We start from the raw sequence: 22964 nt of genomic DNA, 5'->3' as shown, positions 1-22964 counted from the left end.
GACACAAAACTTACTTCACTGCATACTACTAGCAGAAATCTACAGTTTGGAGATTTTTTAAATGCAAACATCTTTAAGAGGCAATCTGCACTGAAACCTGAAATCTTAAAACCTGAAATCTGTGTCTGCAACTTTAACTTCACATTAATTAATTTTCTGCATTGGAATATGGTATAGCTCAAATGCAAGAAGTATAGAAATGAGCACAGAATGACAGAAACAAAAAACAAATACATTCATAAGAAAGCGAGACTAACTGCTCCATTCAACAACTAACTATTGTTGGAGTTCATTCCATTTCTGAATCTTTCTATTGTCTTTTAGACGGTAAGTGCCTTGGCACAGAAAAGCCTTGTCTGTAAAGCATCTAGCGCACTTTGAAGCTATATAATAAGAATAACAAAGCTAATAGTACCTATGGAACCAGTATTGGTCTTGTGCCTTCTGTTGTGTGGAGCTCAGCCACACATTTGTAGCAAGGCTTTTGTTTCCACTGGGAGCTCTCTGTGGGTACGTCTACACTACCTGCCGGATTGGCGGGTGGTGCTTGATCTATCGGGGATCAACTTATCGCATGTAGTGTAGATGCGATAAATTGATCCCCAATCGCTCTCCCGTCAACTGCTGAACTCCAGCAGTGCGAGAGGCGGAAGCAAAGTCGACGGGGGAGCCACGGCCATCGATCCAGCGCCGTGAGGATGTTAAGTAAGTAATTTTAATTTGATACAAGATACGTCGACTTCAGCTGTGCTATTCTTGTAGCTGAAGTTGCGAATATTAGATCAATCCCCCCCGCCCCCCAGTGTAGACCAGGCCTGTGTTTCTATCCTCCAACAAGAGGATACTAAACAGAGAGAGGGAGAGACTCTCTATTACATAATAATCTTTGGCATTCCTGATGAGTGGACTGTGCACTGGGCTAGGAGCCAGAAGGCTATGGGTTCCAGGAGGATCTAATGAACCTCTGATGCAAATTCAGACCTCCTACACACCTTAAGAGGGCCTCAAGAAATGGGGAGGATGCGCTCTTGATCTCAGTCTCCCCTCTCTGTGGACATCCTGATATCCTCTAACAGTCCTCTGTGGTTTTCAGCAGTGATATTCCTCTCTCACAAACCACAAGAAGGTAATGAGCAGTGAAAGCAGGGAAGCATCTGTAGTTCCCCTCCGTACACCTGAGTAATCTCCCCCCAGATATAATCATATCTTCGTTGGAAAGTGATGCAGGGCAGCAGGTCTTTGGCTAGTGGAGGATTTCCTAGGAGCAGAGGGATCCAGATGTGGAGACTGGTGTTCAGGAACATCTCAAGAATGCTGGGGGAAAAGATAAGGGGAGAATCTCTGGCATTTGTCTTCTCTACCTGACAAACCTCCTTTTGCTTTGCCAAAGGGGAAATCCCACAGCTGTAAACAGTCAAATCCCTAGGTAGAGAAAAATAGAAGTGATTCCCCTTGCCTTATCTTACATTCTCTGTGACTGTGGGGCCCATTTCTGGTCCCTCATTAAGTCACATCTCCAAGGAGAGTTCTTCAGGGAGATGTCCACTGATTCCTTAGACACCTTTGAGAAGCAGTGGGTGCTCTCAGGGGTTCTCTGTTCATTGCCCCTTTCCAGTCCCCTGATTTTTAACCTTTGACCTTCGCTCCCATTGCTGTTTTTCAGTTGGTGCCCCAAGATTCAATTGTGGCTTGGGCTCCACTGGTTCCTCCCCCTTAATTGAAGGGGCAGACTTTTAGTTTTGGGTGGACGTAGGCCCACCCATCCTAGTACTCACAATATGTGCACATGGACAGAAATACAGATGATGCCAATTAATCCCTTCCTGCTCCCCCTCTTTGGGCTTAAAAATAAAGGAAGATATAGTATAAAAGCATGTGAGTTACACCTGCAACCTTAAAGTAGAATTTATACAGGTGTAATGACCACTTAATTCTATGGCTTTCAATGCAGTGTTGATACCAGTACTTTGGCTCCAATTCAGTGCAATCTATTTATGTAGCCTGTCTATATATAAGGGAGAGAGTTTCCATGAGACTTGGCACTGCTAGGAGGTGTAGAGTTTTTAAAGTTGTCCCTTTAACTGAATGCAATAGTGTAGTACCTGCTGGTACCGGAGTCAGATTGTTGGAAGCACAGGAAATTTCACACCAGTTCAATCTACTTTCGTGTCCAAATATACAGAAAAGCCACAATCTTAGTATAGACTTTGGCCCCTAGAGAATAAAGGAATCGTGAGTTATAAAAAGCTGTTCTTGCTAAGCAAACTAGAGATGCTTCCTTTTTGATAAGATTACTGAAATAACGTATTAAGAGAGCACAGTAGATGGAACATGCTTAGATTTGAGAAAAGCATTATGTCAAATTGAATTGTATACAAGCACTGTTGTGTGGACTGAAAGCTGGCTTAAGGGTAATAATACTGTAAATGGCAGTGTATCAAACCGGGAAATGATGCTGAGTGGGGTTCTGTCACAGTTTCTGGGTAGCTTCACCTATATCCCTCCCTCTGTGGTCCACTCCAGGATGTCCAGCCACGTCTCAGGACTCCAGCCATCGCCTGTCTCTGGGCAGGGACCCTTTTCCCACTCCCTTTTGAAAGGGGGGTTTTAAGGCTGCGTGTCCCTGCCTTACATTGTGATGGGCAGATTGGCTTGCTGGGGATAACAACCAGCACCTATGTGTTGCTTTCTCTCTGAGGACTATGATCAGAGTATTGGCAGCAGTTACAAGTTCCCACACAGCTTTTTCTCAGCAAAGTACATTTATTCTTAAGATTTAATCACCAACAACAAAAATCACAAAATATATATTCCATATACAAACAATGAAAGTTCCTACAAAATTACTAAAAGCTTACCAGAGTTAATCCCCACCTGCACTATAGGACTCTGGTAGGTGTCAGTCTTTCCAACCCTTCAGCAAGGGTTGGGTCCCCCTAGGACCAAAGGTCCTGTCAATTTGTTGAATCAAAAGGAAGTCCATGGGTCAACTCAAGCTCATTCACTTATATCAAAAACACTGTCTGTCTCCTAGTCTCTGGAAAACCCAGTCTGAACCACTATATACAGACCACCTCAGGGGGTGGTGCTTCTCTGGTGGTGTTTACAATCCTGGGGTAACTTCCTCCCTGTCTCTCTCTCTCTCTCTGCCCCCCCCCACCCCCCCACACAGTTTTTAGTTCCTAGAGGAGCTATGATAACCCTCCCCCTGGAGTAGAATACAATCATACATAAACCATTTATAAATTTAATATGATGGTCCCCAACAATATTGCCTGCAGTTGCAATATACTGTATGTTACAGATGCCATAGAGATTGGGGTCCCTGCATGAAAAATGGAGGAACACCCAGTAGGTCTGAGCACGTGGAAGCAGGAGGTACTAACTCAAAAGCATTGTTCCCTCTCTTCCCTTAACCACATGGGAGCCTTTCCATGGGCTTTCAAATCGTATGTGCGGAAGGGTCAGGGAGCTGGTGGGGAACCAGGGAAGACAGTTAATCTCTGTGACATTGTTTACCTCAGTGGTTCTCCACTAGGGGTACAAAGAGGTCTTCCAGGGGGTACATCAACTCATCTAGCTATTTGTCTCGTGTTACAACAGGCTACATAAAAACACTAGCAAAGTCAGTACAAACTAAAATTTCATACAGAAGACTTGTTTCTACTGCTCTATATACTATACACTGAAATTTAAGTACAATATTTATATTACAATTAATTTATTTTATAATTATATGGTATAAATAAGAAAGTAAGCAATTTTTAGTGTGCTGTGACACTTTTATTTTTATGTCTGATTTTGTAAGCATGTAGTTTTTAAGTGAGGTGGAACTTGGGGTACGCAAGACAAATCAGACTCCCAAAAGGGGTACAGTAGTCTGGAAAGGTTGAGACCCACCGGTGTACCTCATTCAACCTTGCAGCACTAGCAGGGGATTCTGACATCAGTCTGTGGGGACAATCTATGCAAGCAGGGTTGGAAATGAAGGCAGTGCGGCTGTAAAGTTCCTCCATTGTACCTCAGTGACCCACAAGTTCTATGGAAAAATAACCCTCACCTTATCCCATGCAATGATATTGTAATATTGCATAGACAACACCTTTGCCCATAAGTGGTACTCTATCATTATCTTTGTGCTAAGCTGTTGTCTTGTTTTGATATTATGTTGTTGTAGCTGATCAGGGGGTGGGAGGAGTCTGTAAGAAGTTTTAGTGCTGTTGGGTGTGCTGGAGCTGTTACTTGCAGTGTTCCAATCAATCCTTTGATTGACTCAAACTTGCAGTTTCCTGCTCCCTAGGCAGGATTAATTTACCTAGCTGATGATTTCTTATTAGGGCTGTTGATTAATCACAGTTAACTCATGCGATTAACTCAAAAAAATTAATCGCTATTAAAAAAATTAATTGCGATTAATCGCACTGTTGAACAATAGAATACCAATTGAAATGTATTAAATATTTTGGATGTTTTTCTATATTTTCAAATATATTGATTTCTATTACAACAGAATACAAAGTGTACAATGCTCAGTTTATATTATTTTTATTACAAATATTTGCACTATAAAAATTATAAAAGAATAGTATTTTTCAATTCACCTCATGCAAGTACTGTAGTGCAATCTCTTTATCGTGAAAGTGTAACTTACGAATGTAGACTTTTTTTTTTGTTACATAACTGCACTCAAAAACAAAACAATGTAAAACTGTAGAGCACAGATGGGCAAACTACAGCCCGCAGGCTGGATCCAGCCCATCAGGGCTTTGGATCCAGCCTGCAGGATTGCCACCTCCTTGGTACCGCGGGGCTAAGGCAGGCTCCCTGCGCCGCTCCTGGAAGCGGACATCACCACATCCCTGGGGGGAAGGGGGGGAACAGAGGGCTCTGCGCGCTGCCCTCTCCTGCAGGCACCACCCCCCGCAGCTCCCATTGGCCCGGAACGGGGAACCGCGGCCAATGGGCACTTCGGGGGAGGTACCCACAGGCAAGAACAGTGCACAGAGCTCTCTGCCCCCTCCCCACCAGGGGCCGCAGGGATGTGGTGCATGCTACTTTCTGGAGCGGAGCAGGGCCAGGGCAGGCAGTAAGCAGTAAGTGGTAAGTCAAGGTAAGTGGCGCCAGACTGGAGCCTGCACCCTGAACCTCTCCTGCACCCCGCACCACAACCCCCTGCCTTGAGCCCCCTCCTGCACCCCACACCCTCTCCTACACCCCATCCCTATATTCATGGCCCTGCATGCAATTTCCCCACCCAGATGTGGCCCTCGGGCCAAAAAGTTTGCCCACCCCTGATTTAGAGCCTACAAGTCCAGTCGTCCTACTTCTTGTTCAGCCAATCGCTCAGACAAACAAATTCATTTACATTTACGGGAGATATTGCTGCCTGCTTATTATTTACAAGGTAACCTGAAAGCAAAAACAAGTGTTTGCATCGCACTTTTGTGGCCAACATTGCAAGGTATTTACATGCCAGATACACTAAACGTTCGTATGCCCCTTCATGCTTTGGCCATCATTCCAGAGGGCATTCTTCCATGTTGATGACGCTCATTAAAAAAATAATGCATTAATTAAATTTGTGACTGAACTCCTTGGGGAAGAATTGTATGTCTTCTGTTCTGTTTTACCTGCATTCTGCCATATATTTCATGTTCAAGCAGTCTCGGATGATGACCCAGCACATGTTCATTTTAAGAACACTTTTCAAAGCAGAGTTTACAAAACGCAAATAAGGTACCAATTTGGGATCTCTAAAAATAGCTACAGCACTCGACCCAAGGTTTAAGAATCTGAAGTGCCGTCCAAAATCTGAGAGGGATGAGGTGTGGAGCATGTTTTCAGAAGTCTTAAAAGAGCAACATTCAGATGTGGAAACTACAGAACCCGAACCACCAAAAAAGAAAATCAACCTTTCCTGGTGGCATCTGATTAAGATGATAAAAATGAACATGCATCGGTCTGCTCTGCTTTGGAGCATTATCAAGCAGAACCCATAATCAGAATGGACACTTGTCCTCTGGAATGGTGGTTGAAGCATGGAGAGACATATGAATCTTTAGCACATGGAGCATGTAAATATCTTGCAACACTGGCTACAACAGTGGCATGTGAACGCCTGTTCTGACTTTCAGATGACACTGAAAACAAGAAGCAGGCAGCATTACCTCCTGCAAATTTTAACTAAACTTGTTAGTCTGAGCAATTGGCTGCAGTAGGACTGAGTGGAGTTGTAGTCTCTAAAGTTTTACATTGTTTTATTTTTGAATGCAGTTATTTTTGTAAATAATTCTACATTTGTAAGTTCAACCGTCATGATAAAGAGATTGCACTACAGTACTTGTATGAGGTGAAATGAAAAATACAATTTCTTTTGTTTGTTTTTTTTACAGTGCAAATACTTATAATCAAAACTAAATATAAAGTAAGCACTGTACACTTTGTATTCAGTGTTGTAATTGAAATAAATATATTTGAAAATGTAGAAAATATCTAAAAATATTTAAATAAATGGTATTCGATTATTAACAAAATATTGTTTAAAAATATATTTTTATCACGATTATTTTTTAATCGCTTGACAGCCCTATTTCTTGTATATTTAGATTTATAAAATAACAAGATATGGTGTTATAGTGCTACTATGAAACATTATTTCTCAGCCAAAGTGTAAATGGTTTCCACTATGAAGATGCCTCTCCACCCTCTTTGGCCACCCACTATATTTAAATTACGTACTCTATATATGAGGAAAAACAAGTGCCAGTGGACAATAACTATATCAACAACTACACTAAAACTATATACAGTAAAAGCTTTTTGTATGACATGTTGGAGGAATAGGGGGTGCCAGTAAGTAAAAATTTCCAGTTAACTAAGGGGGGGGGGAGGTCAGGTGCAGGAGGGGGTACAGGGTGCTGGATCCAGGGAGCACTCACCTCGAGCAGCTCTCTGCAAGCAGTGACCAGTTCCGGTGGCCCCTCGGTAGAAGCACGGCTAGGCGGCTCTGTGCACGCTGCCCCCATCCACCGGCATCACCCCCGCAGCTCCCATTGACCATAGTTCCCAGCCAATGGAAGCTGCGGAGCCAGTGCTGGGGCAGGGGCAGCATGTAGTACCACCCAGCCATGCCTCCACCTATGGGCTGCAGGGACTGGTCACGACTTGTGGGGAGCCACGTGAGGGGAGCGCCCCCCAGATCTGCCACCCTGCACTCCCTCCCGCACCCAAACTCCCTCCCAAACCCCATGCCCCACACCTCCCCCCATGCTTCTAACCTCCTGCCCCTCCCCCCACACACCCTGCACGCCAAATCCCTCATGGCCATTCCTCTGCCTGGGGCAGCCACATAGGGAGCCTGGTAGCCCCGCACCAACCGGACTATAAACCAGACTTTCTATGAAGATTAGAAATGCTGGTTTATAGAGCTTTCTGGTTGCTACAGGGCCGGATAACATAGCTTTTACTGTATACTATTTGCAGAAATGCCTATCAAAGATAAGCTAAAGGAGTGCAGATCCTGAAGGGCTAGGTCTCAAACCAAGAGTGGTGAGAAGGAACTGGAGAGGTGATTGGTCCCACACCACTGTTGACCAATATATGCCACTTAGCATAATATATCATATTAACAGGAATTATCTGCATCAAATGTATAATAGTATGTATTAAGCACAAATATTATAGTAGTTATATAGCCTACATTGGCCCATCCCTTTACTATAATCCAGTTCTCCTATGCTAAGTATACCCTAATGCCTTGCATTAGTTGAAGCTAGCTTTGACTTAAGCACATAGCAAAATTGTCAAGATCAGGACATTTGATTATTTTACCATAGCAACAGGTTATTCTCGCAGGCCTATACTGGAATGTCCGAAAGGAAGGACAAGACATATGATTTCTCTACCCTAGTACAAACCCAGGAGGTGCCGTCATGCCCATTGGTATTTGGAATGCATGTTTTCAGAACAAAGAGCTACGCAGTACACCATAGTACCAGAAAAACAAGGTAGAAAATGGATTGGTTAAATGTAGTTTCAGCTGATGTACAAAGAACATAAGAACATAAGAAAGGCCGTACCGGGTCAGACCAAAGGTCCATCTAGCCCAGTATCTGTCTACCGACAGTGGCCAATGCCAGGTGCCCCTGAGGGAGTGAACCTAACAGGCAATGATCAAATCTCTCCTCTCCTCCCATCCATCTCCTCTGACTGACAGAGGCTAGGGACATTCTTACCCATCATGGCCTGGCTAATAGCCATATGGACATAGCCATAGCATGAATATCCCTTCCATTTTTATTTTTATAATAGTCTATACTCCTTCCTCTCTCCTCCTCAGGAGGTAGTTTTCTGTAGCGTAAGTGAAGAAGAAGAAAGAAGAAGTTTTTTTTTTTATTTTTTTTATTTTATTTTGTTAATTCTCTTTCTTGTATTATGTATGTGTATAAGTAAAATAACTTTTTCTTTTCTTTTTTTCACTCTCACATTTCATTTTCATATACCTCCTCATGTCCCCCCTATCTTCTCCTTTTCTCCTTCTCTCTTTTGAAGAGTCTCTTCTTTCCTCTTATTTCTCTCCTCTTAACCCCTTCTAATTTTTTTTTTTTTTTTTTCTTTTCTTCTTTTTTTTAGTTTTTTTTTTTTCTTTTTTGAGGTGAGGAGACCACACTACATGTACTGTGTGTGTGAGATTTATATATATATATATTTATATAATATTATTATATTATTCTCTTCTTCCCTTTTCCTTTTTCCTAACATCCTGTTTGCTTTTTTTTTTTTTCTGCACTCTGCACACTCATGGACATCTCTTCAGAGAAACTATCCACAATAACTCCAAGATCTTTTTTTGACTCAATTTTAGCTCATTTAGCCCCCATCATGTTGTATATTTTTTTTTTTATTTTTTTTAATGTTTTTTTTTTACATTTATTTTTTTTATTTTTTTTTTGCCATTTTTGTTTTTTTTGTTTTCTTTTTTTTTTTTTTCTTTTTTCTTTCTTCTAAGTACCTTGTATTTGTAAACAGACTGGGTACAAAAAGATGGATTATGGGGTGTAACTTTGGGAGCACAACTTCTGTGTAAGGTGAATATAACAACACTGCATGAGATGGCTTCATGGAGACTGGTATCATAGAACTGGAAGGGATTTCAGGAGGTCATCTAGCCCAGTCCTCTGCACTCAAGGCAGAACTAAGTATTATCTAGACCAGGGATCGGCAACCTCTGGCACACGGCATGCCAGGATAAGCTGCGTGGCAGGCCGGGCCAGTTTGTTTACCTGCCATGTCCACAGGTTCGGCCAATTGTGGCTCCCACTGGCCGTGGTTCGCCGCTGCAGGCCAATGGGGGCTGCGGGAAGTGGTGGCCAGCACATCCCTCGGCCCACGCTGCTTCCCACAGCCCCTATTGGCCTGGGACAGCGAACCGCGGCCAGTGGGAGCCGCAATCGGCCAAACCCATGGACGCATGCCAAAGGTTGCTGATCCCTGATCTAGCCCATCTCTGACAGGCATTTGTCCAACCTGCTCTTAAAAATTCCCAACGATGAAGATTCCACAACCTCCCTAGGCAATTTATTCCAGTGCTTAACCACTCTGTCCAACCTAAACCATCCTTGCTGCAATTTAAGCCCATTGCTTCTTGTCCTATCCTCAGACATTAAGAAGCACCATTTTTCTCCTTCCTCCTTGTAACAACCTTGTATGTACTTGAAAGCTGTTACCATGTCCCCTCTCAGTCTTCTCTTCTCCAGACTAAACAAACCCAATTTTTTCAATCTTCCCTCATAGGTCATGTCTTCTAGACCTGTAATCATTTTTGTAGAACCGTTTTCCTATGCTATATTATTACTGGCTCATAGTAGTAAACACGACTGACTTTGGTTATTTGGTCTCTTCAGTATATTTCATAACAAACCAAAGTGTGGTCAAGCAACTGACTACACAATTTATCAACACTGCCCTTCATAACCTTGGTACATGGCATAAGGACAGTAAGGGTACATATGCAGACTGAATTAACACGGCTAGCAAAAACTCCAGTTTCAGTCACATGCACATCCTAGAATGAAATACTCATATGGACAAGCACTCAAAGAAGAATTTATTTCACCTACACAGATTCTAAATGTAGTTGTCGTCATTGCTTAAAATGCTGCCAATACTGTTTGCCACCTTATTACATGATATTTCAAGATATATATGAAGCATTTTTCCCTGAAGAGGAGGTTTTAATTACAAATGTAAGGCCAAATTTTGCTGTCACTTACATGGATAAACTCCAGTTGATAGTGACATGAGATGGTTCTGTTTAACTGAAAGCAGAGTTTAACACATTTACTTAAAAAGAGTGAATGGACACTTTTGGCCAGATTTTCAACAGTAGGTGAGTTCAGTTATATGTATGAAAAAGCACAAAATCAATATATGTACAAATCAACTATGTGTGTGCACATAGCTATATTCATAACAGGCCTTGTGAAAATGCAGATGAAAATGAAAATTGACTCTCTGGTTTTAATCCGATTTGTGTGAGTAAATCTATTCTTAAATCTTGCAATATCTTGTATATTTTTTCATCCTTGTATATTGACAATTTCATTTCAAAGTGATTTTAAAAAAGAAAGAAACAATAAATAAATTGACGAGTTTCACTCCAATGCCTGCTTGGGTGGTTGAAACACAATTGAAGTGTGCACCAATGGCCTACTAAAGTTCAGCCTGTCACCTTATTGCTGAAAATGAACAAATCTGTTCCTTGTGAGCATTCAGAGACACCGCTCCTAACTTCAGTGTCATAAATACACTATTATGTGTTTTATTCATGGTAGCAAATAGAGCTAAGAGAGAATGAGCTTGATCTCTCGCTCTCCTCTTTCCTGCCTTGAGCAGGGGGTTGGACTAAATGACATCCTAAAGTCTCTTCCAACCCTAATCTTCTGTGATTCTTGTGCATCAACAGAATTGTTTACTAAGGCCAGCACCCACAAAGGGACTTTGGCATTGCAATGTTGAGCTTTGCAACATACCTAACTTTCATGCACCTAGAAAATCTCTGGAACAACACTGCATTCCACAAAGCCTGAATTAGGTGCCTTGGCTCTGTAGTCAATGAATATGGAGAGAGAGGCACCTAAGAATGTGATCCACAAAAGCCAGCACGCTAATCATTGGAGCAAGGAGACTGGACCCTGGGTCTCCCATCTCCCTGGTGATTGCCCTAACCACCAAATTATATCATCTAAAACAGAGGAGGCACTATTTGTTCTACTCTATACAGTGCTCACTGTTCCTCCATACTATTGGAGGTACAGTAGATGATAATTACTTATATGGAGCCTTTTTTTTTTTCCAAAAGAGCTGTACAAACAGTCCCAATTAACCCTCACATTAATTAATCCTGTAGGACAAGTATTAATATCTCCATTTTACAAGTGGACAATACAAGAAGGTCAAGGTCAGACAGCAAATAATTGTCAAAGACTCAAACCCAAATCTTTCATCTGAGGTCTAACCCACTATCTTTCACTGTCACTCAGCTACGTTATTCAACCTTTCTTTGTATAACGAGCCTAACAATGCTTTGCAGTTATATAACACTTCTTATCTGTAGCTCTCAAAATGCTTTACAAAGATGGGTAAGTATTAATATCCTTATTTTGCACATTGTATAACTAAGCACAGAGATTTAAATCAATGTGTGAGACAGGCACCACAGTCTAGTGAAGCACACACAAAAAATGTCACTTGAAAAGATATGGGCATTTTAAAATAGGTAGCTAGAAAGATAATTATTTTGCTAACGTAACTACAATGATTGCTATTAAGTCCCCATTAGGATAACAAATATTTTGGGAAGTATAGAATTAAAAAAAGATATGATTAAGAAACGTATTTTTGAACTTTGATAAGAAACCAAGCCATTGTGTACTTTTTCAGATTGGAATATGGACCTAAAGTTATTGTCCCTGATTTTCCTTTCATTTAATCCATATTTGCACAAAGCTCTCTCCATCTTCAGTAGATGGGCCCATCATATCCAGTTCTTCTGTTTTCTCCTGCCTACTCATCCAGTTCTCCTCCTGCCAGAAGCTACTGGTTTTCATTCCCAACCCCTTTGTTCCTGAAAGATATTCTGGAATTAATGGGCTAGAGTCCATGTGAACAAATTTAAATGACTAATACTTAATAATGTCATAAAACACAAGGTATCAACAACTTTGGTATCACTAAGGACATAAGGAACTACTTATTCTTCTCAATTCTACCACACTCTTTGCATTTTCCATAGGAAATACTGAGACAAGAACAATTTACCTCCTCCATATGTATGTCTAATTTCTACCTAGGTCCCTAATTAATATCACAGAGAAATCATGTACTCTAGCGTCTTGTTCTGGCTTGTGTCCTTTTTTTGGATCTACCTTTAAGAGTTTAGGGCTACAGAATAGTTTCTTTGCTGGAAACAAAAGAAATATTGCCACCACATGATTTGCATTGGTCAAAGGCAGATTCATTCCATGACCCCGTAAGCATTTTGGAGAGTAACTCTGTCTTCCTATGTGTTTGTGTTGTCTAACACAACAGGATCCTGATCTTAATTGGGTCTTCTGGGAGATACAACAATATAAATAATCAATAATCCAGTCTAGTCAGAGGCTGGTATTGAATTAATTTCCTTCATGATGGCCAAATTGTCCTCCTTGTACCATAACCTGGACTGTTCAATGACACCAACAGCGGAGACTACAAAAGCAACAGCAAGGTATATTGAAGTAATTCCTCCATTCTATTATTATCTAACACTAATCAGTTTCAGGACACTACGTGCTGATCCCCTACAAGCACTTTACGCAGAAGACTATGTAAGATAGAAAGTCATTAAAACCTGCTCAGTTTTTTGATATTTTAAAAGTCTCTCTATTATAAATTCAATTTTCAGAAAGGTAACAATAAATCAGTTTTTTAAATGTTGACGTTAGCATAACAGGTCTTAGCCCAGAAATAAATGAGTGTAATAAATTTGGCTTAAAATGACTAATCATGTGCACACTGTAAGAGGAGAAAATGAACATGCTTTTTAAAAAATTCAGATGCTCTAGTACTCCTCTAGTATTCCCATAATTTAAAAATGGCATTAATTTAATACATCTAGCCTCACATTCAATAGCTGTCATAGGAATATTAGGCATATTCATGTCAGAGGAATATTAGGAACAAGAGATTTAGAAATGAATAACAGTATACTATTCTCTCTCTAATTACACATAGATAGAGAAACTTGGGTGATGCTACTGATTGATTCAGATAATAGAATTATTATTAAATTTTCCATGAATGGAGGGGACTCTAAGCTATCAGATTGGTCTGGAAGGTATAGAAAGAAGTGCCACTTCAGCAGCATTGTTCCCCTCCTTCCTTTGAAAGCCCCTCCACAGATAATTGCGGGGTTGAGTAAGGATGGAGGCACAGCTCTTCTCCACAAAATCTTCCCCTCTTGTGATAGAGGATATCCAGGCTTAATTTAATGCTACTTGAAAGCAGGGGCATAGCCATGGGTGGGGCTAAATCAGCTGCAGCCCACCACTTAGCATCCAGGTCCACCCAAATCTGAGCAGAGGTGTAGTGCTGCCACAGTGGCCCGGAGCATCACTCAGGCACCTGAAATCCAGAAGAGAGTGCGGGCAGGGCTGGAGCCATCTCAATCCACAGGCTGGGAGGGAGGGAGTCAAACCAGGTGTGTGGGGGGGTGCCTTGTGGGGGCAGGTCTAGGTGGGGCCAGTGCTGGGGCTAGACCAAAGCCAGTCCGGGCGCCTAGGCACATGACTGGGCTGGGCATGGGCAGGGCGCTAGAGACTGCTGCAGCAGTGCAGGTCACACAGACACAGTGGCACCAGCAGGACAGAGGGATGCAGCTGGCCGGGCAGACGGATACTGAGCCGGAGTTGAGAGGGGTGGGCAGAACTCTAGCTTGTGCACACTGGGCAGCCTCCTCTTCTGGTGCCTGCTGAGTTGTAAGAGCCGGCTGGAAGGGGTGGGGGGACACAAGCCCCCCGATCCCTCCTGCCCCCCTCCCCAGGGCCCCAGATCCCTCCTGCACCCCCCAATCCCTTCTGCACCCCAGTCCCATCCCGGTGCCACAAGCTCCAGGCTCTGCTATGCCCCCCAGTTCTGCTGCCTCACCCACGTCCTGTACCCCCCTGGGTCCTCCCTCTTCCCCCCCATTCTGGCCCTTGGCCTTTGCCCTCCCCCATCCAGCCCCCCAACCCCAGTTTTCCCTCCCCTCTCTGGTTAAACTCTCTCTTCCCAAGATGGCTAGGCTCAGGGAACCTGTTTACGCTGGAGGGTAGGGATACGCTACAGAGGGACCTAGACAAATTAGAGGATTGGGCCAAAAGAAACCTGATGAGGTTCAACAAGGACAAGTGCAGAGTCCTGCACTTAGAACAGAAGAATCCCATGCACTGCTACAGACTAGGGACCAAGTGGCTAGGCAGCAGTTCTGCAGAAAAGGACCTAGGGGTTACAGTGGACGAGAAGCTGGATATGAGTCGACAGTGTGCCCTTGTTGCCAAGAAGGCCAATGGCATTTTGGGCTGTGTAAGTAGGGGCATTGCCAGCAGATCGAGGGACGTGATCATTCCCCTCTACTCAACATTGTTGAGGCCTCATCTGGAGTAATGTGTCCAGTTTTGGGCCCCACACTACAAGAAGGATGTGGAAAGATTGGAAAGAGTCCAGCGGAGGGCAACAAAAATGATTAGGGGGCTGGAGCACATGACCTATGAGGAGAGGCTGAGGGAACTGGGATTGTTTAGTCTGCAGAAGAGAAGAATGAGGGGGGATTTGATAGCTGCTTTCAACTACCTGAAGTCGGGGTTCCAAAGAGGATGGATCCAGTTCTGGTTCTCAGTGGTAGCAGATGACAGAACAAGGAGTAATGGTCTCAAGTTGCAGTGGGGGAGGTTTAGGTTGGATATTAGGAAAAACTTTTTCACTAGGAGGGTGGTGAAGCACTAGAATGGGTTATCTAGGGAGGTGGTGGAATCTCCTTCCTTAGAGGTTTTTAAGGTCGGGCTTGACAAAGCCCTGGCTGGGATGATTTAGTTGGGAATTGGTTCTGCTTTGAGCAGGGGGTTGGACTCCTGAGGTCCCTTCCAACCCTGATATTCTATGATTCCCTGGCTGGGTATCCTGGGGCGGGGGGAGAGTGGGTGTAGCCTTCGGACTCTGCTCAACTGAAGAAGGGGATCATTGCCTATTATCCTCCATCTCTGCCTTAAGGAATGTGGGGAATTTCAGCCCAAAGGGGGGGAACTTTTTTTAGCCCAGCAGCTACCCACACTGGAGCATGAGGGTAGTGTCCTCGCTCCATGTGCATTATCAGCTCGGCAGGTGAAGCCATTTCTGGGGGCACCAGGGCTAGGAAGAGGGTGTGGTGTTGGGGGAGACACTGAGCTGGCAGTCTGCCCACCCACACAAATTTCCACTCCTAGCTACACCACTGCTTGAAAGAAGTATTAACTTGGGCTCTGCACCTGCACTTTCCTTAGAGCAGGAATGTTATGTAGCCATAGGGTACCTGGCCAATAGCAGCACAGCTCCTACAAGAGCCTGGCTGCTGGGGTGGGGGGAAGAGGAGGGCCAAGGAATCAGTGCTCTGAGGCGACAGTGTGAATGAAACTTCCAGAGGTAAGTTCTAGTCCCCTTCCATAGCAGGGTACAATCTGACCATTTGAGCTGTGGTCTGTCAGAAGTACAGAACATGCAGAGATTTTCCATGCCAGAAACGCATGTGTTCAATGGGATATATTCTATCTACCTCACTGAGGTAAATAATGTTATATTAAGAGCAGACTCACCAACAGCACAGACTCTGTGGTATAACTGGTTTAGTGTCCTCATGGAAGGCTTATATTGGAAAAACATCAAGGCCTTTGAGGATAAAATTTATTGAGCACAAGAGCACTCTAAGATGTAAGGAATCAAAGTCCTGGTTGCTAAATGTGTTACGTGAGACACTGGCTGAGTTTCCAAATAAACAGTTTTCACTTTATTTGCACCTTGCCTCTGCTGTCACTAGACTCATAGGCACCATGGTGATGGGGAGAGTAGAAGAATCTGTATAGAGTAAACTGACCATATTTCATACAATATCTTTCCATTTTAAACCTGGGATTTATAGGAGTATATAATGTGCACAAGTATTGAGAAGCTTAAAACCGAAATCCTCTTAGATTGTAGTTACGCTTATGTGTTAGAGTTCATAGGACCAGGGCACTCATGTTCTCACTTATTGCCAATTATTTACAGCAGAAGTGCTGAACCTGTAAACAGAGGTTACAAAAACAAAACAAAAAATTCCTTCTATTAAATACATCAAACCCATAACATTTTAACTCTCTTGCACTTTTTTCTTGTCTCTCCTTTATTGACATATATCCCAGTTTGGTGGAACTTTTGGGCCTTGAGAAATTGAGAAATGTGTTCAGAGGAACATCCTGTAATTCAGAACATTGAAATGTGCTTTTTAGATTCTCAAAAATCAGACCATGTTTGAATTTTCATTTCTTTTGTATTGCATTTTTCCCTATGTTGACACATTGGCTAATTTTATCTATCGGTAGCGCAACATTTCTACCACACTCATCAATATGTTATCTGAACATTTTGCAAAATTAAATTTATATTAAAAAGAGATCTGCAGTTCTTTCTCTTTCCCTCCCAATGAGGCTCATGGTCATCCTAATCTTTTTTTAAAATGAGTTCCAAAAGTATCCTAGGCTCAAGACTGAGAGTTTAGGAGTTATGCATATTAAATTATAAACATCAAAACGTCAAGGCAAAATATTATTGTAACAATACCCAATTTTATAAATGGATATTCACTTTTGAAGAAACTCACGAAGAATGAAAATATCTAAAAGAATTTCCTCCATATGTATTCTTGTTTGGAACCTAACCTACTGGTTTTTAATCCCTCCACTTTCACATACTGAGCATAAAAATTAACTATGTATTAGCCAGTGTTATTCATAAGCCAGTAATTCATGTGTGAAATATCATCCTTAGTCACATTAGTAAGCCAATATTAATTCCAGAACAGCCAAAAAAAACTACAACTTTTTTAAGATAATTTTTCCAGTCTAAACAGTAAAGTAACACATAACAGAATGTAATGTTATAAAATGTATCTTACCTGAGTGTTTGTGGAATAAAGCTGATTCATGTCACTACAGTATCAAAAGTACAGAAACTGTAAAGACTTTGAATAAGAAAGGATACATTCGTATGCCTCCTGTTCTTGTCCCCACAGCCAGAATTTTCTGAACTGGGTCAAAAGCTAAGGCAGTGGGCAAATAAGGAAAACCATGGCGAACCGTCTGAAATAGAGCAAACAAACAATTAAAGTATAGGACCTGTAGCACTAAATTCACTATATATATTGCATATCAACTGCATATAAGTAGAATCTACAAATTGTTCAAAACTGTATTATTCATAATAAATTTTATCAAAAACCTATTTTGAAGGATATGCTATTTAGAACCACACAGTTTATTTTCCATCAAAGCTATTTTAAGTTATGTATTTTACCCAGTAATATCATTGGATTTTATACATATTTATAATAACAAAGGAAATGACAAAATATGTATGAATGAAAACTGGTATATGTTGTTCATTTGCTGCATAGATATTATTTCACACTATCAAAGACAGCCCTAGATGCCAGCTGATGACATTTCATGAAATGGTGCCTCAAAACACTGCCACAAACAGGAACAATAGAAAGGAAACAGAATTAGCATCCGAAGAAGTGAGCTGTAGCTGTAGCTCACGAAAGCTCATGCTTAAATAATTTGTTAGTCTTTAAGGTGCCACAAGTACTCCTGTTTTTTTTGTAGAATTAGAACAGGAGTTCTCAAAGTAGGGGTCTACTTCAGTTTTCAGGAGGGACACAATCATTCTCCTTTTCTTATGCTTTAATTAAAATATATTATGTTTCTAGTCCTAATAGTTGCAGAGATGAACTTGAAAAAGTGAACTGAGCATAAACTGGTCAGTAATGCATGCCTGAATCTGCAGACACGCTGAAACAATAGCAACATAGCCCTTAAACTGGAGATTGTGAACATGTTTTAGGAGGAGGTGAGGAATCTGCCCTTCTGATGTTGCCAAGTGGGAGAAATGCCCCAGCCAGATTACAGTATGGAAAAGAGTCCTGTAGGGGAAATGTTGAGAATTACTGCACAAAAACAAAGAAATGTTTAATAAATTATAGCAAATTAACTACTCCTGCCACAGGGCTTCTGAAGAATATTGGCCCTCATTACTACCTAGTCCCCAAATTGCAAAATTCTAACCTATGTTGATGAGAGATATGCTGCTGCTATAATCATGATAACAAAGATGTACAACAGTAACTAATTATTGTCAGTGATGTAGAAATTTAACAAAGACTTCAATCACTCTGGTTCCAGGTTCTTTTTTGTTGGGAGGTCTGCTTTGCCACGTATATGGCAGCATTACTTCAAAATAAACAGCTTGATTTTCAGTATCCCAGCCCAAGTTGGAATATTGTGCAATACAAAACCTCAGCTGTCAAACTTTCAAGGATCACCAAGGTTTTGAATTGGGGCAATATTCTCTACTGTCTCTGCTCTTTGGTTCCCTCCCCCCCTCCCCGCCTATTTCACGGATTTTCTTGATAACCGGGATTTGTGTTCTTGTGACTTTATTTCCTTCACTGTGAGAAGAAAGCATGATCCTGCCCTGTTTATATGGCTTATTTTTGCTGTTAATAATTAAAAAGTTCTCTTCTGAAGAAGATAATATATTTTTCATTTCCAGCAATTCCAGTACCAATAACATTTTCTTGTAGGGTTTTCCTGGCTAGAGCTTCCCTTAGATCTGGAGGCCTGGAAGGTCAAGGATTTTATAAAACCTGTTCTGCATTTGTGTCCATATTTTTAGCATTTTCTTTTTATTCCCAGTGTTTTTATGGTATAAAAAGTCAGACTTTTCATTCATAAATAACCCTCAAAAGACATATGGAGGGATGTTTGTGTATTTACATATGTATGAGTACGGTCAACAATGTAATCAACAGTCCCTGTCTATGCTGTATTCTGATAGTTCAGAAATCAAAAGAACATCCTAGCATTTAAATGAATTGTAAACATGGGATATCTTGGTATTCATCTCTCTTTGAAATGTACTATGAATGGTAGAGGCACAAGCAAATTGACTTACGTTAATTCTGTAGCTAAGTATCGGTGATGGACCTCCTTCAAAGTCATCCTAATTACCTTTTGTTCCCAGAGAAACTCTCAACTTGCCAAAGAGGACATGAAATTGTATAAAAGATCCTTGGATCCTGATTCTGTCATCTCAGATCTGCTTAAGCTTCATCAGGGGAAGTTTGAGTCACAAGACAGGGCATACCAGCATAACTGGGACCTCAGAGTATGATATTTGGACATTGGACTATAATCTATTAACTGAATTCTAAAGGAACTCTTTGCAACTATAAAGTTCACCATCTCTGCTATGAATCTAAACCTCAATGAATTGAACTCATGTCTGTATGTATATTGATCTTTTTAACCATTTCTGCTCTTTTGTTTAATAAATATTAGTTTAGTTAATAAGAATTGGCTGTAACATGTATTTGGGTATGATCTGGAATATTCAATAATCTGGGAGATAATGTGTCTGATCCTTTGGTATTGGTAGAACTTTTTCTTTTATATGATGAAATAAGATTTTCAGAAATCATCATATTTGACTTAGATACCTAAATGGAGGCCTGAGGCTGGATCACTTTAAGGGAACTGTGTTGTTTGGACTTCTGAGTAACCAGTAAGGTAATAAAAACGCTGTTGTATGCTGGCTTGGTAAATCTAAGTATTGGAATATCCACCAGCTTTATGGGGATTGTCTGCCACATTCTTTGCTGTTCACCCTAATTGAGTGACCATAGTTGGCCTCCACTGGAACCCCGGTCACAAACTGTATTTTCTGTAGAGGTTAACATGGATTTTTTTACATTAAGTTGAAGACTCAATTCCAGGAACAGAGAAAAAGCCCTCTGAGTGGCTGACAGCATTCTTTCATAAGACTGACCCATGAACAGCCAATCACTGAGGTAGAGGAATACTAAAATTGTCTCTCAATGAAGGTAAGTGGACACCACTGTTAGAACCTTTGAAAACACTCTTGGAGCTGAGGTGAGAACAAAAGGGGAGAACTCCATATTGAAATGATCCTGGTCTGTAACAAATGTTTGTTTTATTATCTGTGAGATGGGTGTATCACTATATGGCAATATGCATCTTGTAGGTCAAGGAACAAAAAACAATCTCTTGAATTTAGTGAAGAAATTATAGCTGCCAGAGTCATCATCACGAACTTCTGAGACTTTTCAAAATTAGTTTAGTAGTCTTAAAACTAAAATCAGCCTCCACCTTCCATTTTCCTTTGGCATGAGAAAGTACCTTGATTAGAAGCTCTTTCCCTCATGTTGAGCAGAGAGGGACTCTATCATTCCTAAATGAAGAAGGGAGTTTATTGCCTGTCTCACGAAGAGCTTGTGAGAGGGGTCCCCATGGGCAACGGGTATAATAGGCCAGGGGAGGTTCAGCCTCCCTTGGCACTGCCTGGCCGCCAGACCCCTAGTTGCAGGGTTTTGGAGGGAAGTTTTTATTTAGTATGCCTGTAGTGCGAGAAACTGCTACGTGTAAGAATTTGCTACCTGCAGCAGTTACTCACATGTGAGGGATTGTAAAAAAACTGCTATCTGATGTAGCAAATTCCTACAGATAGCAGTTTCTTGAACACCACCAGTTGTGGAGGGGTGGGGAGGCAGTCTTGGGCTCCAGCCACTGACAGAGTCAGAGATCTAACCAACCAAATTAATGAGGCCATGTGAAAACCAGTAATATGGAAACCAGAATCCAGTCTGATTTTCCTAAGAACTCGTCAGCGGAAGTAAGAAGAGGAAGAAGTACAAGAGCATGTTAACTTAAAGAGGCAGAAGAATGTCAGCTGGTGCTGCACTCTACCCCATACTTTGGGCTGTGCTTAACAGGCACAGTGTAGTCCTGTAGCAGGGTGCTGGTGCAAAATTAGCCCCTGCCCAGTCAGCTCCAATCAGGGGAAACAGATTGGGGCTGATGGAAAAGGCCTGATGCCGGCCTGAGGATTGGCAGCACCTGCTGGCCTGACAAGCCAAGGGCTATAAAGGTTGGAAGGGAGCTAAAAGGCAGGAGGGCAGCCAGGGAGGGAACTGGAGGCCTCCTAGTTAAAGACTGACTCTGCCGGTAAAGGAGCTGACTAATCCTGTAAAGTTTGTACATAGATAGATGCTGGTGGTGGGATAACCTTAAGTAAATAAAGACCCAGGTGTTGCACAACCCTAAAGCCTCTCTGACCCTTATTGGGGGCAGCAAGTGGGCCCCAGGAAGACGGCCGGGTCGTGGACCCTGTTACAAGCCCTAAACTATTGATACTAGAATAAGAAAATACCAGCAAAACTAGAAATCATGTACATGATTAAACTACCTGACTAGCAGACAGCGGGATCACAAAGGGAATCCTAAAATTGCAGCCCTGTGCTCTGTGGATTGTAGGCACTACTTATTCTTGCTATGAAAGAAGGAGCCAAAAAGAGCGACAGAGAAGGCAGTGAGGAGATGGGGCTTCTCACCACATAATTCCACCTTCTGTCTCCCTTTTGGGCATCTTGATCCCTGGAGGCAGAAGAATGGAGCAGTAGCTGTGCTCCTCAGATCACATCTAGTGTATACCAAATATACACAATGTTTTCTTTGAAACAAAACAAACCAAACTGAGGATACAACTTTAGCCAAAATCCTTCTTCAGCATTTTGAATTCCTTTTTCAAAAGCAATGAGTTGGAATAAACTTTACCCCACCAATATGCATGTACAGCTAATTAATATTCTTTATGCAAATAAATTATCTAGACGTATGTAGGAATAAGATTAATTGGGTCTGCCAGCGTTTCACTCATAAAACTGAAACATTACCAAAACTGTATAGAACACAACACAGTCATTTCAGTTCAATTAAGCTACACAGGAGATGTAATCAGATTCTTTTGTAGCTGTAGCAACAAAATCCCACTAGAATTTAGTGTGCATGCAACAATATAATTATTTATACAGTGATGATAGCTTCTAATAACTCCTGTCCTATGGTAAGATATATTAGCTTGTAAAGCTATTTCCTTTCAAAGTATTTTTGATCTTCCATAAATAACTCCAGAAAATACAGACTTAAAATTGATTGTAAAGGGTTTTCATGAAGTAACACAGTATATGCTCGGAAATTGTGCATGCATAACCTAATAATGTAAAATTTATAGAAGCCTGGAGTTCTGTTAATATTTTCTAGATAAAACATTTTGGGGGTAAAATTTGAAAGCAGGATTGAGTAATTATTTGAGAAAATATTTGGGGGTTGGTTTTTTTTTGGGGGGGGGGGTCAAAATGGATAATGATGCCCAGGGTTATCAGTCAGGATGGTAGATTCTATTTCCAGTGTGCCACCAATATGCTTTGTGTCCTTTCATAACTCACTCACACTCTTTGAACCCAGTTTAGCAAAGTGTTTAAGCACATGCTTAAATCCATCCTTATCCAACAAAGCACTTAAGCCCCATGCTTAACTTTAAGCACATGCTAAATCCTATTGATGTGAACAGGCCTTATGCAATTACCTAAAAATAAGCCTATGCTTAACTACTTTGCTGAACAGAGATGAATTTATGAATTAGTGCCTTTGTGCTTCAGGGATGCTCTTATCCAGCTTTGTAAAAAATGTATAAATATCAAGTATTATTACTTTTACTGATGTTGAATGCAGAGGTGAAAGGGGGCTTCAAAACAGTACATTGCTATATGTGGTGGAGCCAAGCACAGCCATGCTCTCCTTCCT

At 41.5% G+C, this 22964-nt stretch overlaps 1 protein-coding gene and 1 long non-coding RNA gene across 9 annotated transcripts in view; both read right to left on the bottom strand.

The window, feature by feature from the left end:
- The window catches only part of STXBP5L (syntaxin binding protein 5 like), a 412558-nt gene that overhangs the window by 366008 nt on the left and 23586 nt on the right, over positions 1-22964 (bottom strand). For all 8 annotated transcript variants that reach the window (XR_005597546.1, XR_005597541.1, XM_039534539.1 and 5 more), the window contains one exon: positions 17287-17384. Coding sequence is in view for 6 of the 8 variants with exons in the window: in XM_039534539.1 (XP_039390473.1) it covers positions 17287-17384 (98 nt within the window). In the remaining 2 variants the exon portion in view is untranslated. The remainder of the gene's footprint in view (positions 1-17286; positions 17385-22964) is intronic.
- Positions 1027-17226, bottom strand: LOC120403516. The gene is made up of 3 exons (XR_005597558.1): positions 17201-17226; positions 2103-2214; positions 1027-1314 (listed from the first exon to the last, which is right to left on the bottom strand). It is a non-coding gene; the product is annotated as an uncharacterized LOC120403516 (long non-coding RNA).

The sequence above is a fragment of the Mauremys reevesii genome, linkage group 1 (genome assembly GCF_016161935.1).
Source record: "Mauremys reevesii isolate NIE-2019 linkage group 1, ASM1616193v1, whole genome shotgun sequence".
Classification (NCBI taxonomy): domain Eukaryota; kingdom Metazoa; phylum Chordata; order Testudines; family Geoemydidae; genus Mauremys; species Mauremys reevesii.
Note: the sequence above shows the minus strand (reverse complement) of the source record. Positions and strands in the feature narration are given on the sequence as shown.